The following is a 13,881-nucleotide window of genomic DNA, read 5'->3' as shown; positions in this document are numbered from 1 at the left end:
GCAGGGACGGGGATCCAATGAAGCGCTGCTCACCCCAATATGGAGTTAAGCCTCATCCGCATTTCGTTTGGAATTCAATATTGGTAACCAATTAGTGCCTTGAAAGGCTACTGCGGTTGAAAGCTTCAACTTGTTTTAAGGAGAAAAAAAGAAAAGAAATGGAAGGGAGAGAGAAAAAGAGAGAGGGGGAAAGAAAGGAAGAAGGAAGGAAAGAAGGAAGGAAGTTAGGAATCCAGCTTATAACAGTAGTTAGAAGGGTGAGATGGGAACCAAAACACCTCACCCCTGCGATCCTTAACTCCACCGGCGTCCTGCTAGGGGTGCGCGTGGGGGAGCCGGAAGGGGGCGCCCTTCCCGTTCCTGCCCCTAGGCTCTAACTACCGCCCCCTCTACCCGCCCTGACGTCCGAGCCCCCGCCTCTTTCTCGCGGGCTTTCAAAGGGTGCTCGGGGCAAGGCCGCCTTGCTCAGTGGGCAGCTAGAAAAGCCGTGGTCACCTGCCCGGCACCGGCTTGCCGCACGCTTCCTGGTCCCTCCAGCTGCCTGGTCCCTCCAGCTGCCTGGTCCCTCCAGCTGCCGTCCGTCCGTTGGCTCAGCAGCAGGTGCGGCAGGCAGGTAGTGCGCCTCAGCTTCGAAGCCGCCAGCCCCGCGGACCAGTCACATGGAGGAGGGCGGCAGCGGCGGCGGCGGCGGTGGCGGTGGCGGAGGAAGAGGAGGAGGAGAAGGAGGAGGGCTGGCCCCAGCTGAGGCCCTGGAGGAGGTGGGCGAGTCGCCCCGGGGCTTGCCTACAGGACCCGAGGGCGAGGCGGGGCTGGCCAAGCTGGAGAGCTCAGTGGAGGCTGCAGGCGGCGACGCCGAGGGCAAGTGCGGGCCGCGCCGCCGGGTTCTGAGGGCTGTATATGTGCACAGCGAAAGTTCCCAGGGGGCGGCGGCCAGCGGCCCAGAGGCTGGTGCGCTCAAGTGCCTGCTTCGGGCCTGCGAGGCCGAGGGCGACCACCTCACCTCCATCCCTTTTGGGGAGCTGGACTTCGGGAAGACAGCGGTGCTTGATGCCTTCTATGAAGCAGGTGAGATCGTCCCCCACCTTGGTTCCCACCTCCCTCCAGCTGTCCTGGCCCTCTTACAAGCCCTGCTACCCCCTTAACCCGCTTCCCCCGCACTCTCCTGCAGTCCCCCCTTCCATCACCCCACTGTTTATGTTTAGGGCAAATCTCTCCCTCCTGGATAGGGTAGAACAAGTAAGGAGCCCATGGACAGATAGATGGGTACCATCGGCACGTTAGACCCATTTTATCTTGTTGTTTTTTTTTTTGTTCTTGTTTATTTGTTTGTTTGTTTTTTATAATAGCCAATAACCTAAGAAACACACTATCACCAAAGATGGTGGCTCTCAACCTCAGTCGCTACCCCCACAGGAGTCAAGTATCAGATATGATTTATAACACCAAAATTGCAGTTACAAAGCGACAAGGAAATGATCTTCTGGTTGGGGGATCACGGCCACACGAGGAACTATATGAAAGGGTCGCTGCATTAGGAAGGTTGGGAACCACTGGATTTAGATGTGCCCATCCTTAGACTAATGACATCCAACGTGAGGCCCTGGGCGTGATTGATTTTTCTAGGTGATTCCATTCTATGACCAGAAAGTGGCAGTTAGTGCCTGCTGAGCAGGTGTTGACTCCTCTTAGTGTTTTCATACACACTTTCACGTACATAGTGAGGTGTAAGCTATCATTGTGTGACTTGTTAATCTCATAATGTAAATCCAGTGCTAGACCTGGACACTGTTTCCAGGCTCACTGTTGAGATCATGACATAACCATTCAGCTTTCATGTCATCAGCTTTTGAGGTGACAACATTTCCTTCCCGTGTAGGAAGCCTGCCCGTTTTCCTTACTTAACCTTTGGGAACAAATTTGGGCAACCTTGATGGCATTCATCTGCATTGTTTGTGACACAGCAATTACCAGGGGATGTTTGGGCCTTAGTTTCTCCGCTGGTCAAATGAAAATAACAGTGTTTACCTGAAACCTAAAAGCATATGAGCAGAGACTTCAGGAGTTGTTTTCAGTGTTCAGGGTTTGTTGTATTATAGCAGGATAGGCATCTTAGTCGTGTGTGTATAAGTTCTACCACTGAGCAGCACCCCCCACACACACACTACCCACTCAGTGCCAATCCATTCAATTCCTCCTTTACTGAAGGCAGCCCCAGATGTAGGTTGTTTTTTTTTTTTTTTTTCACAGCAAATGGCCAAACACACCCCCATCTGGAAAGAGGTGGAGCATCAGTCTTGTTCAAACAAGTGGCAGCTGGACCCATTGAGCACACTCTCTTGACATTTCTGACCATGCTGAGTATTCTCTTGAGCACTACATCTTTTTCAGAGAAGTTGTTTAGGAGCCCATTTTACCTAGAACCACTCTGTTTCCTTGACTTCTATTCATTCTGCTCCGAAATGGACTTTGAACAGATTCTTAGAAAAGTAAAATGTTCATTACACCATCGGGTACAGCTCTTCCCCTCTTGCCTGCTGACAGCAAGTTTGTGTGTAGTGCCTTTGCTTTTCTGGGTCAAGAGGCATATGTTTACATGCCTGTATGGCACATCTTTTGCCTGTTGTCCATTCTTCTTTGAGATGATGGGGTATGACAGTGCAGACAGCAAATCTGAGCACCCAGAGAATCACTTTTGCTCATTCTGGGTTCACTGTTCATTGTTGACTTCTGCCTATACCATGAATCTCCTTTGATCAGCCTTGCCCTTGTCGTGAATAATTTCTATCAATGCCAGTGAAGTAAATGGAGTTCTTGATTAAATACATGATCTATACTTCCCTCCCCTCCTCTCCCCTGGTTTCCTGATCTTCACTCTCACAAGCCTTTTGGCATTTTCCACCAAAAAAAACCATTTTTTTTTTAAGTAGAGATTTGTTGTTGGATGTTGTGTAAAAATTTTTAAAACTAACTTGTCCAGTTGAATATCCTCTGGCCACATGTAGCCGGTTACATTTAAATGATTTTGAAATGTACTAAAATATGATCTGTAGAATCAGAATAGCCCCATTTCAAGTACTAAGTATGGACAGCCAGCTGCTGTGTGGGGGATGGCAAAGATATAAAATGTTTTCCTCGTAGCAGAAGGTCTCCTTGACAATGAACCAAGATAGTGGGGGAGGGCAACTATTGAACTGTCCCCAGGTGTATTGTGGGGAACCATAGAGGTGTGACATGGGGCATTTCTTGTCTTCTGTTCTCATAGCAGCTCAACACTGTGTTCTTATGCTTTTTTATGTGTGTGTACCTTAGCTTTTTGTGTCATTAGTAAAGGGTTGATTGGAGTTGCTGCAGGAAAGCCACAGGCTAATGGAAAATATCTAAAAGAACTTCAGCAGGGGCTGGGAATGTGCCTTAGTGGCAGAGCACCTGCCTAGCACACTATAAGGTGACAAAAGTATTTAGTGCTGGATACATACAGTAGACTGGAAACCTTGACAATAGAATGAAAATAGAATGCTACCAGTCCTGTTTTTTTTTTAATTTTATTTTTTTCATATCAGTTACATTTTATTAACTCTGTATCCCAGTTGTATCCCGCTCCCTCATTCCCTCCCAGTCCCATCCTCCCTCCCTCATCTCCACCGTGCCCCTTTCCAAGTCCACTGATGGGGGGGAATCTCCTCCCCATTCATCCGGTCCTGTTTTATCAGGTATCTTCAGGAGAGATGGTTCAGTGGTTAAGAGCACTGTCTGCGCTTCCAAAGGACCCTGGTTCAATTCCCAGCAACCACATGGTGGCTCACAACTGCCCAGTACTGTTATTATTGGCTATTCAGAACTACCTAAGTATTATTTTTTTAAAATAAATATAGCAGGAGATTAAAGATGGGCTTGTAATTCTGAAGCTGCCTGACTCACTCCATCCTGACTGGAGAGAGTGATCTGATGTGCCACCATGTTTTCTTTTCACTCCAGGAACCAGACTGCATGAGCCCCTGCCTGGATCTCAACTGTTTTCTGATATACCAGGCCTTTGGTGGTCCTATCCTGAGCCACCTCCTTTCTATTCTGCTGTTACTCCTACCCAGTCAGCATTGAATCTGGAATGCCTTCAATGCTTAGCCATGTGAAAAGAAACATTGCAGCAGCAGAATTTAATTGAACCATAGCTGCTCACCTTGAGTGCATTCTAGGTAGAGAGATTTGTGAGCTGATCCATTGCGTTACTGGCTGTATGGTATTTGTTACCAGGGAATTTGTATTATTTTTGGTTCCTAGCAGTCAGCTTCCAAACAGTTTTGTTATATATGTCATAAACCTTGGCTTAAAAAATTTAGAGAGTCTAGTCTTGGCCTAAAATAAGTCTGACATTTGGAGGGTGGAAACAGGACCCTTGCTGTTTCCTTTCTTCTCATCCTTTAAAGGCTCAGAAGTCCAGGCTTTTTTAGGCTAATGGCCTGACTGCTTTCTGGAGAAAACATCTGCCCAAATAGACTAACATGTATCCTAACATAATAGCCCACTGACCTGTGGAATGCTAGCGATACATTGGGTTTATGCACCAGAGTTTGAAAGTCTACTGTTTTATCCATTGGCTATATAGCCCTAGATAACTTAATGTATCTGAGTCTTGTTAAAAGGAATGCCTGCATATAGATGTCTCCAAATAAATGCCAGTGGGTTGAACTGATTGAGCGCTTACTGTCATTTCTCTCCATACCATTCCTCTCTAACTCACTCCAATAACCATACCAGAAACCTCAGTGTATAGAGTAAAATGTGCCTGGTGCATTTGAGAATCTGATAATCCCTTCAACAATCATCATGTAGTAGGGTCTCCTGCAGTTTTTACAAAACGGTTTCTGAGTTTTGGCGATGAAAGATTGCACCTCAACTCCATTCCTTGTTCTGTGCTGAAAAACAGACACAAAAAAAGACACAAAACCCAGCTTTGAATGTGTTATTTGTTTTCCTTTTTAATAGATATACAGCATATGTAGAAAAAGTGGGTGAGTTTTGACTGGTTTTATCCTTTTTTTATAAATTTAATTTTATAGTTAGTACCTTTACATGTCTGGCTCCTTTTGTTTATTGTTAGTTTGTAGGCTACCTCTACAATATCACTATAGCCATTGCTTATTCTTTGCCATTCTCCTATAGTACAGTGGCTCCCAACCTTTCTAATGCTGCAACCCTCCAGTTGTGATGACCTCCAACAATAGAATTATTTTCATAATTTTAATTTTGCAACTTTAATGAATTGTAATATAAACACCTGTGTTTTCTGATGATCTTACATGACCCCCGTGAAAGAATCATTTGATCCCTGAGGGGCTTGTGACCCTCAGGTAGAGAACTGCTACTGTAGTTTTTCAGTGCAAGAAGATGCCACAATTCAGCTGTTTTCTCTTATAAATAAGCGTTTTAGTTGATTCTGTCTGAAGATAATCACAAGTAGTTCTGCTGTTATGACTCTTGTAGTACTTAAGTTTTTGACAACTTTATTGGGATGCAATGCACTTCTTAAAAGAGTGATGGCAACAGCTCATCAAACCCAGTTCCACTCTAAAATAGTGTATATTTCAAGGGTGATGCAACACATTTTTTTTTTTTTCGAATGAAGAGATTGTGCTTAGAAAATGATGCTGCGGGCGCTACTTAAACCGCAGCCTAGTTGCAGTATAATTTGGCACAGTGTTGTTCTGCAGTGTTAGTTGGAAAGCAACATGCCTGTGCAAACACAGTATGTAAGTCTGCCATGTAGTGTTTTACAAATACATCATTGTGTGCAAACTGAAATTAGACACGGCAGGTTTGTTCACCTAAGTGGGCGCACATAGTTTGCTTATATATATGATTGATTTTGGTCTTCAAAATTAGGAACGAGACCAGGCACAGTGGTGCACGCCTGTAATGTAATCCTAGCACTCAGGAGGCAGAGGCAGGTGGATCTCTGTGAATTTGAGGCCAGCCTAGTCTACAAAGGAAATCCAGGACAGCCAGGGCTACATATAAAAAAGCTTGTCTCAAAAAAAAAATTAGGTAGTAGGAGACAAAAGATAGAGTTTCTTGGTGCCTTATCTTTACCCTTCTTCCTCTTAGTTAAATCTCAACAACCCCGAGCAAGTGATATTACCCATGTGATAATAGTACTCAGTAAGAATGTGCTGACCTCTTGACATTGAATTAACTGGTGGGTTAGTGCTTTCTGCTTTTTACAATATTGGAAAATATGTTTAAATGACATTTTACAGCACTCTTTGTACTGAAATGACCTAAAGTTTGTTTGAAATGAGGAATAATCAATAAAGACAGATCTAATCATAGCAAAAGTCATTAGACATGGCTTCTGTTCAGTAAAGATGAGCTATTTATTTTTAAGGCATGTTTTAAGGGGACCAGCATTACCATACATCCAGTTAGATTTTTTGTTGTTTTGTTTTGTTTTTTGTTTGTTTGTTTGTTTGTTTGTTTGAGACAGGGTTTCTCTGTGTAGCCTTGGCTGTCCTGGAGTCACTTTGTAGACCAGGCTGGATTCGAACTCACAGTGATCTGCCTGCCTGTGCCTCTCTGAGTGCTGGGAGGAGAAGCTGCATCACCACACCTGTTTCCAATTAGATTTTTAAATGTCTCTGTCAGAAAACTTATTCTGAATGCCAACTCTGCATTTAGAGAAAAAAAAAAAAACACTCTAATTTATAAATATTCCTTTTCTTTTTCTTTTTTCTACTGGGAGGAAAATAGGCTTACAGACAACCTGGAGTATATTTAAAGACTGGCATGAGCCAGCATGAGCACACAATTACTCTGAGGTCAATCATTTGCTTCCTACCATTAACTAATGCCATGATGCATAAATTCACTACTCTTCAACCACAGTAAGAAGTATTTATTTGTTGCCTGTAAAATATTTAACAAAAATGTTTAAAGATCAGTCATGGTGATGTACTTCTTAGCCCCTAGGGGCATGGAGGAAGGAGGGTGGGGAATTCAACATCATCTGTTGCTACACAGAAAGTTCAAGACTAGCCTGTGCTACATGAGACCCTGTCTCTTAAAAACTAAAACAAAATTATGGTTTAAGACTGATGAAATGTTTTTTTAAACTGATATTCTACAGGCAAATAATGTGTTTTGATAAAATCTAACCCTTATTCCCTTCCCAACAATTCCTCTCCTATTTTCTTAACTACTTTTCTCTCCCAACTTTATAAGCCTTAAAAAAAAATAAAGAGAGAGAGAGAAAACCTACTGCATCTATTTGGTACTTGCCTATGTGCATATGTGTAGGGCCATCTACTATTCGCCTGTATGGGGTCACATTCCTAAGGAAAACTGACTCTCCCTTCTCAAGCAGCTAGGCATGGGACACGTGGAGCCCTTCCACTTTTTGTGCTGGGATTGTGGCCACCTTGATCTTGGGCCGGTTTTATCGAAAGGCCTTTTTAATTTTAAGTAATGAATTAAAATCCTATATATTTCATCTTATTTCACATTAACATATTTTGGAATAATTATAATTGATATATTGCTGAGGGATACTTCAGTGGTGAATTTAGACAATGTTCTGTTAGTATGGATTTCAACTGAAGCCTTGGCTTTTTGCATTCTTTTATATTTTAATTTTATTTCTTACAGTTGATTCACTTTGTATCCCAACGGTAGCCCCCTCCCTCATCAGCTCCAAATCCTACCCTCCCTCTTCTTCTCCTATGCTCCTCCCCCAGTCCACTGATAGGGGAGGTCCTCCTCCCCTTCCTTCTGACCCTAGCCTATCAGGTCTCATGAGGACTGCCTGCACTGTCTTCCTGTGTGGCCTGGAAAGGCTGCTCCAAGCTCAGGGAGAAGTGATCAAAGAGCCAGCCATTGAGTTCATGTCAGGAATAGTCCCTGTTCCCCTCATTAGAGAACACATTTGGACACTGAGCTACCATGGGCTACATCTGAGCAGGGGTTCTAGGTTATATCCATAAATGGTCCTTGGTTGGAGTATCAGTCTGAGAAAAGACCCCTTTGCCCAGATTTTTTGTTTTGTTTTGTTTTGTTTTGTTTTGTTTTGTTTTGTTGTTCTCCTTGTGGAGCTCCTGTCCCATCCAGGTCTTCTGATTTCCCCCTTCTTTCATAAGATTCCCTGCACTCTGCCCAAAGTTTGGCTATGAGTCTCAACATCTACTTTGGTTCCTTGCTGGGTAGAGTCTTTCAGAGGCCCTCTGTAGTAGGTTCCTGTCCTGTTCCCTGTTTTCTCCCTCTTCCAATGTCAGCCCTGTTTTCCTTTCTGAACGAAGATTGATCATCTTTCCTAGAGTCCTTTTTGCTTAGCTTCTTAAGGTGTACAGATTTCTGTATGATTATCCTATATTATATGTCTAATATCCACTTATAAGTGAGTATATACCATGTGTGTCTTTCTGCTTCTAATATACCTCACTCAGGATGATCTTTTCTAGATCCCACCATTTGCATGCAAATTTCACGATTTCCTTGTTTTTGATTACTGTGTAGTATTTCATTGTTTAAATGTAACACGATTTCTGTATCCATTCTGCAGGTGAGGGACATCTGGGTTGTTTCCAGGTTCTGGCTATTATGCATAAAGCTACTACAAACATGGTTGAGCAAATGTCCTTGTTGTGTACTTGAGTGTATTTTGGATATATGCCTCGGAGTGGTATAGCTGGATCTTGAGGAAGCGCTATTCCTAATTGTCTGAGAAAGCACCAGATTGATTTCCAAAGTGGTTGTAACAGTTTACATTCCCACCAGCACTGGAGGAGGGTTCCCCTTTCTCCACAACCTCTCCAGCATGTGTTGTCACTTGAGTTTTTGATCTTAGTCATTCTGATGGGTGTAAGGTGAAATCTCAGGGTCGTTTTGATTTGCGTCTCCCTAATGGCTAAGGACATTGAGCATTTCTTTAAGTGATTCTCTGCCATTCTATGTTCCTCTACAGAGGATTCTCTGTTTAGCTCTGTTTAGCTCCTTTCCCAGTTTGTAGGTTGTTGTTTTGTTCTGAAGACAGTGTCTTTTGCTTTACAGAAGCTTTTCAGTTTCATGAGGTCCCATTTACTGATTGTTGCTCTTAGGTCCTGTGCTGTTGGTGTTCTGTTCAGAAAGTTGTCTCCTGTGCCAGTGAGTTGTAGGCTCTTCCCCACTTTTTCTTCTAATCGATTTAATGTCTCTGTTTTTTTGTTGAGGTCTTTGATCCACTTGGACTTTAGTTTTGTGCAGGGTGATAAATATGGATCTATTTTCATTTTTCTGCTTGTAAACATCCAGTTGGACCAGCACCATTTGTTGAAGATGCTGTCTTTTTTCCATTGAATGGTTTTGGCTTCTTTGTCAAAAATCAAATATCCCTAGGTGTGTGGATTTACTTCTGGGTCTCTATTCGGTTCCAATGATCCACCATTCTGTTTCTATGCCAATACTATGCAGTTTTTTTCCATGCAGTTTTTATTACTACTGCTCTGTAGTACAGCTTGAAATCAGGGATGGCGATATCTCCAGAGGATCTGTTGTTGTACAGGATCATTTTGGCAATGCTGTTTTTTTTTCCATATTAAGTTGAGAATTGTTCTTTCAAGGTCTATAAAGAATTGTGTTGGTATGTTTCTGTGTGTGTGTTGGTAGTTTGATGGGAATTGCATTGAATGTGTAGATTGCTTTTTGCAGAATGGCCATTTCACTATGTTAATCCTACAGATCCATGAGCATGGGAGATCTTTCTATTTTCTGATATCTTCTTCAATTTCATTCTTCAGAGACTTAAAGGTTTTTTTTTTTTTTTCAAACCAGTCTTTCACTTGCTTGGTTAGAGTCACACCAAGCTACTTTATGTTTTTAGTGGCTGTTGTGAAGGGTGTTGTTTCACTAATTTCTTTCTCAGCCCTTTTGTCTTTAGTATACAGGAGGGCTTCTGACTTTTTTGAGTTAATTTTGTATCCAGCCACTTTGCTGAAGGTGTTTATCAGCTGAAGGAGTTCTCTGGTTCAATTTTTGGGGTCACTTATGTATACTATCATATCATCTGCAAATAGTGATACTTTGACTTCTTCGTTTCTGATTTGTATGCCCTTGATCTCCTTTAGTTGTCTTATTGCTCTAGCTGGGACTTCAAGTACTATGTCAAAAAGATGTGGAGAGAGTGGGCAGCCTTGTCTTGTCCCTGATTTCAGTGGGATTGATTTAAGTTTCTCTCCATTTAGTTTGATGTTGGCTATAAGCTTGCTGTATATTGCCTTTACTATGTTTAGTTATGTGCCTTGTATCCCTGATCTCTACAAGACTTTAAACATGAATCCATGTTAGATTTTGTCAAATGCTTTTCTGGCATCTAAAGAGATGATCACGTGTTTTTTTTTTTTTTTCCTTCAGTTTGTTAATAGGGAGGATTACATTGATGTATTCCCATATACTGAACCACCCCTGCATGCCTGGAATGAAGCCTACTTGGTCATGGTGAATGATATCTTTTATGTGTCCTTGGATTCTGTTTGCAAGTATTTTATTGAGTATTTTTGCATCAATGTTCATAAGAGAGATAGGTCTGAAGTTCTCTTTTTTTGTTGGGTCTTCGTGTGGTTTAAGTATCAAGGTGACTGTCACTGCACAGAATGAGTTTGGTAATGTTCCTTCTGTTTCTATTTTGTGGAATATTTTGAAGAGAATTGAAGTTATCTCTTCTCTGAAGGTTTGGTAGAATTCTGGGCTGAAACCATCTTGCCCTGGTTTGTTTGTTTGTTGTTGTTGTTTTTAGAAGGGAGACTTTTGATGACTGCCTCTATTTCCTTGAGGGATATAGTCAATCTATTTACCTGATCTTGATTTCATTTTGTTCAATGGAATCTATCAAAAAAATTGTCCATTGCATTTAGATTTTCAAATTTTGTGTTGTATTGGCTTTTGTAGTAAGACCTAATGATTGTTTGGATTTCCTCAGTGTCTGATGTTACATCCCCCTTTTCATTTCTGATTTTGCTGATTTGGATGGTGTCTCTCTGCCTTTTAGTTAGTTTGGCTAAAGGTTTGTCTATCTTGTTGATTTTCTTAAAGAACCATCTCTTGGTTCCATTGATTCTTTGAATTGTTTTATTTGTTTCTAACTTTTTTTATTTCAGCCCTGAGCTTGAATATTTTCAGCCATCTACTCCTGTTTGGTGTGTTCTGCTTCTTTTTTTTTTTCCTAAGGCTTTCAGGTGAGCTATTATGTTGCTTGTATTAGATGTCTCAAACTTGTTTTTCAGGCATTTAGTGCTATGAACTTTCCTCTTAACACTGCTTTCATTGTGTCCCATATGTTTGAGTATGTTGTGCCTTCATTTTCATTGAATTCTAGGAAGTCTTTAATTTCTTTATTTCTTCCTTAACCCAACTGTCATTGAGCAGTGAATTCTTCAGTTTCCATGTATGTGTAGGCTTTTTGCTATTTCTGTTGTTGTTGATGTCCAGCTTTAGTCCATGTGGTCAGATAGGATACAACGGATTATTTCAATCTTTTTGTATCTGCTGAGGCTTGCTTTGTGACCAACTATATGGTTTATTTTCAAGAAGGTATGAGGTGCCGAAAAGAAGGTACACTTTTTTGAATTTGAGTGAAAAGTTCTGTAGACATCTTTTAGGTCCATTTGATTTAGGACCTCTGTATATGCCATTATTTCCCTGTTTAGATTCTGTCTAGATGATCTGTCCTTTGGTGAGAATGGAGTGTTGAAGTCTCCCACTATAAAGTGTTGGGATCGATGTGTGATTTCAGCTTTAATAATGTTTCATTTACAAATGTAGGTGCTCTTGTATTTGGGGCATTGATGTTCAGAATTGTGATGTCCTCCTGGGGGATTTTTCCTTTGATGAGAATGAAGTGCCCCTCCTCATATTTTTTGATTAATTTTGGTTGCAAGTCCACTTTATTAGATAATAGGATAGTTACCCCAGTTTGATTTCTGGGTCTATTTGCTTGAAAAACTTTTTTCCAGTCCTTTACCCTGAGGTAGTGTTTATCTTTGTTGCAGAGGTGTGTTTCTTGGATGCAGCAGAATGTTGGGTCCTGTTTCCGCAACCATTCTGTTAGTCTGTGTCTTTTTATTGGAAAGTTGATTCCATTGATGTTGATAGATAATAGTGACCAGTGACTGTTAGTTCTTTTTATTGTGGAGTTGGTGGTGTTACTCTGATTCATTGCTTGTTTTCTTTTAATTTTTGTTGTGAAGTCATTTGTATCCTATGTTTTCTTGGATGCAGTTGTTTTCGTTGGATTGGAATTTTCCTTCTAGTATCTTCTTTAGGGCTGATTGTTGTGTAGATATTGCTTAAATTTAGTTTTGTCATGGAATATTTTGTTTTCTCCATCTATGTTGATTGAAGCTTTGCTGGGTATAGTAGTCTGGGTTGGCATCTGTGGTCCCTTAAAATTTACATGACATTTGCCCAGGCCCTTCTGGCTTTCATAGTTTCTGATGAGAAGTCTGGTGTGATTCTGATAGGTCTACCTTTATATGTTACTTGGCCTTTTCCCCTTGCTTTTAATATTTTTTTCTTTGTTCTGCAGATTTAATGTTTTGACTATGATGTGATGTGAAGAGTTTCTTTTCTGGTCTACTCTATTTGGAATTCTGTAGCCTTCTTGTATGCTTAAGGACATCTCTTTCTTTAAATAAGGAACATTTTCTTCTATGATTTTCTTAAAAATATTTTCTGCACCTTAGAGCCTGAAATCTTCTTTTTCATCAATTCCTATTATTCTTAGATTTCGTCTTTTCATGGTATCCTTGATTTCTTGTGTTTTGTGTGTGGAACTTTTCCAGTTTTACTTTTTCTTTGAGAGAAGTCTCAATTTCTGTAAGTGTATCTTCAGCACCAGAGATTCTCTCTTCCATGTCTTGTATTGTATCGGTGATGCTTAACTTTGTATTTCCTGATCTTTTCTCTAAGTTCTCCAGCTCCAGGGTTTTTTTCTATTTGTGTTTTCTTTATTGGTTCTATTTCTGTTTTCATGCCTTGCACCATTTCCTTCATTTGTGTGAATGTTGATTCCTGTCTCTTTATGATGGTCTCTATTATTTTGTTCGTTTCCTCTCTATATGCTACTAACTGTTCCTCTACTTGTGCCTCTCTTTGACTATATTTGCATGTATTTCTTTAAGAGCTTTGTTCATTTCCTCTTTATTTGTCTCCATTTATGTGGCTATTTTTTTGAGATATTTGTTCTTTTCCTCTTTATGTGCCTCTTATAACTGGTTAATTATAGCTTTAAAATCATTTTCCTGTGTTTCCAATGAATTGGAGTATCCATTGATTTCAGGGGTTGCTGGTGAAGCCATTGATGTCCTGATTTTTTTGGATGTGTTCTTGTACTGACCTCTAGCCATTTATCTGTAATCTTCGCTGTTTGTTCCTGGATTCTGTAGTTCAGACTGGGACCATCTTTCTCTGATGTCTGGAGTATTCTTCAGGAAGATGATAGAGGTTCACTGGGTTGAGTGTGTGTGTTTGTCCCTAATGGAGGAATGTCCATGGGCAAGAGTGTGTGTGTGTGAGTGTGTGTGTGTGTGTGTGTGTGTGTAAGTGTGTCTTGAAAGACAGGGTGCTAGAGAATGTAGATGCCTGGAGAGATGGGGCCTCTGGTGGGGCAGAGGCACCGTGTAGGCACAGAAGGGGTTGCGGGCACTGGTGTTGTTCCTGGGCACTAGTGGTGTTTGTGGGCATATGTGGTATTTGCAGGCACACTTCACTTGCACAGATTGACTGAATACTTCAGTGGACTACAGGCCACTGGTATTCAGCTCTGTCTGGACTCCAGGAGTTGTTTGCCTGGACTCCACTGGTAGACCTGCAGAACAGGGGCCTCAATGTTGAGAACACTGTCCTAAGAATCCCTATGTTTCC

The 13,881-nt window shown here is 41.4% G+C and overlaps 1 protein-coding gene across 1 annotated transcript in view; it reads left to right on the top strand.

Annotated features, from left to right (window-relative positions):
• The first annotated feature begins 528 nt into the window (after positions 1–528).
• Positions 529–13,881, top strand: part of Map3k15 (mitogen-activated protein kinase kinase kinase 15) — a 145,434-nt gene continuing 132,081 nt past the window's right edge. The window contains exon 1 of the mRNA XM_060375090.1: positions 529–1,065. Within this exon, the coding sequence (XP_060231073.1) occupies positions 660–1,065 (406 nt within the window). The 5' untranslated portion in view covers positions 529–659. The remainder of the gene's footprint in view (positions 1,066–13,881) is intronic.

This window comes from Meriones unguiculatus, chromosome X (assembly GCF_030254825.1).
Source record: "Meriones unguiculatus strain TT.TT164.6M chromosome X, Bangor_MerUng_6.1, whole genome shotgun sequence".
Lineage (NCBI taxonomy): Eukaryota > Metazoa > Chordata > Mammalia > Rodentia > Muridae > Meriones > Meriones unguiculatus.
Note: the sequence above shows the minus strand (reverse complement) of the source record. Positions and strands in the feature narration are given on the sequence as shown.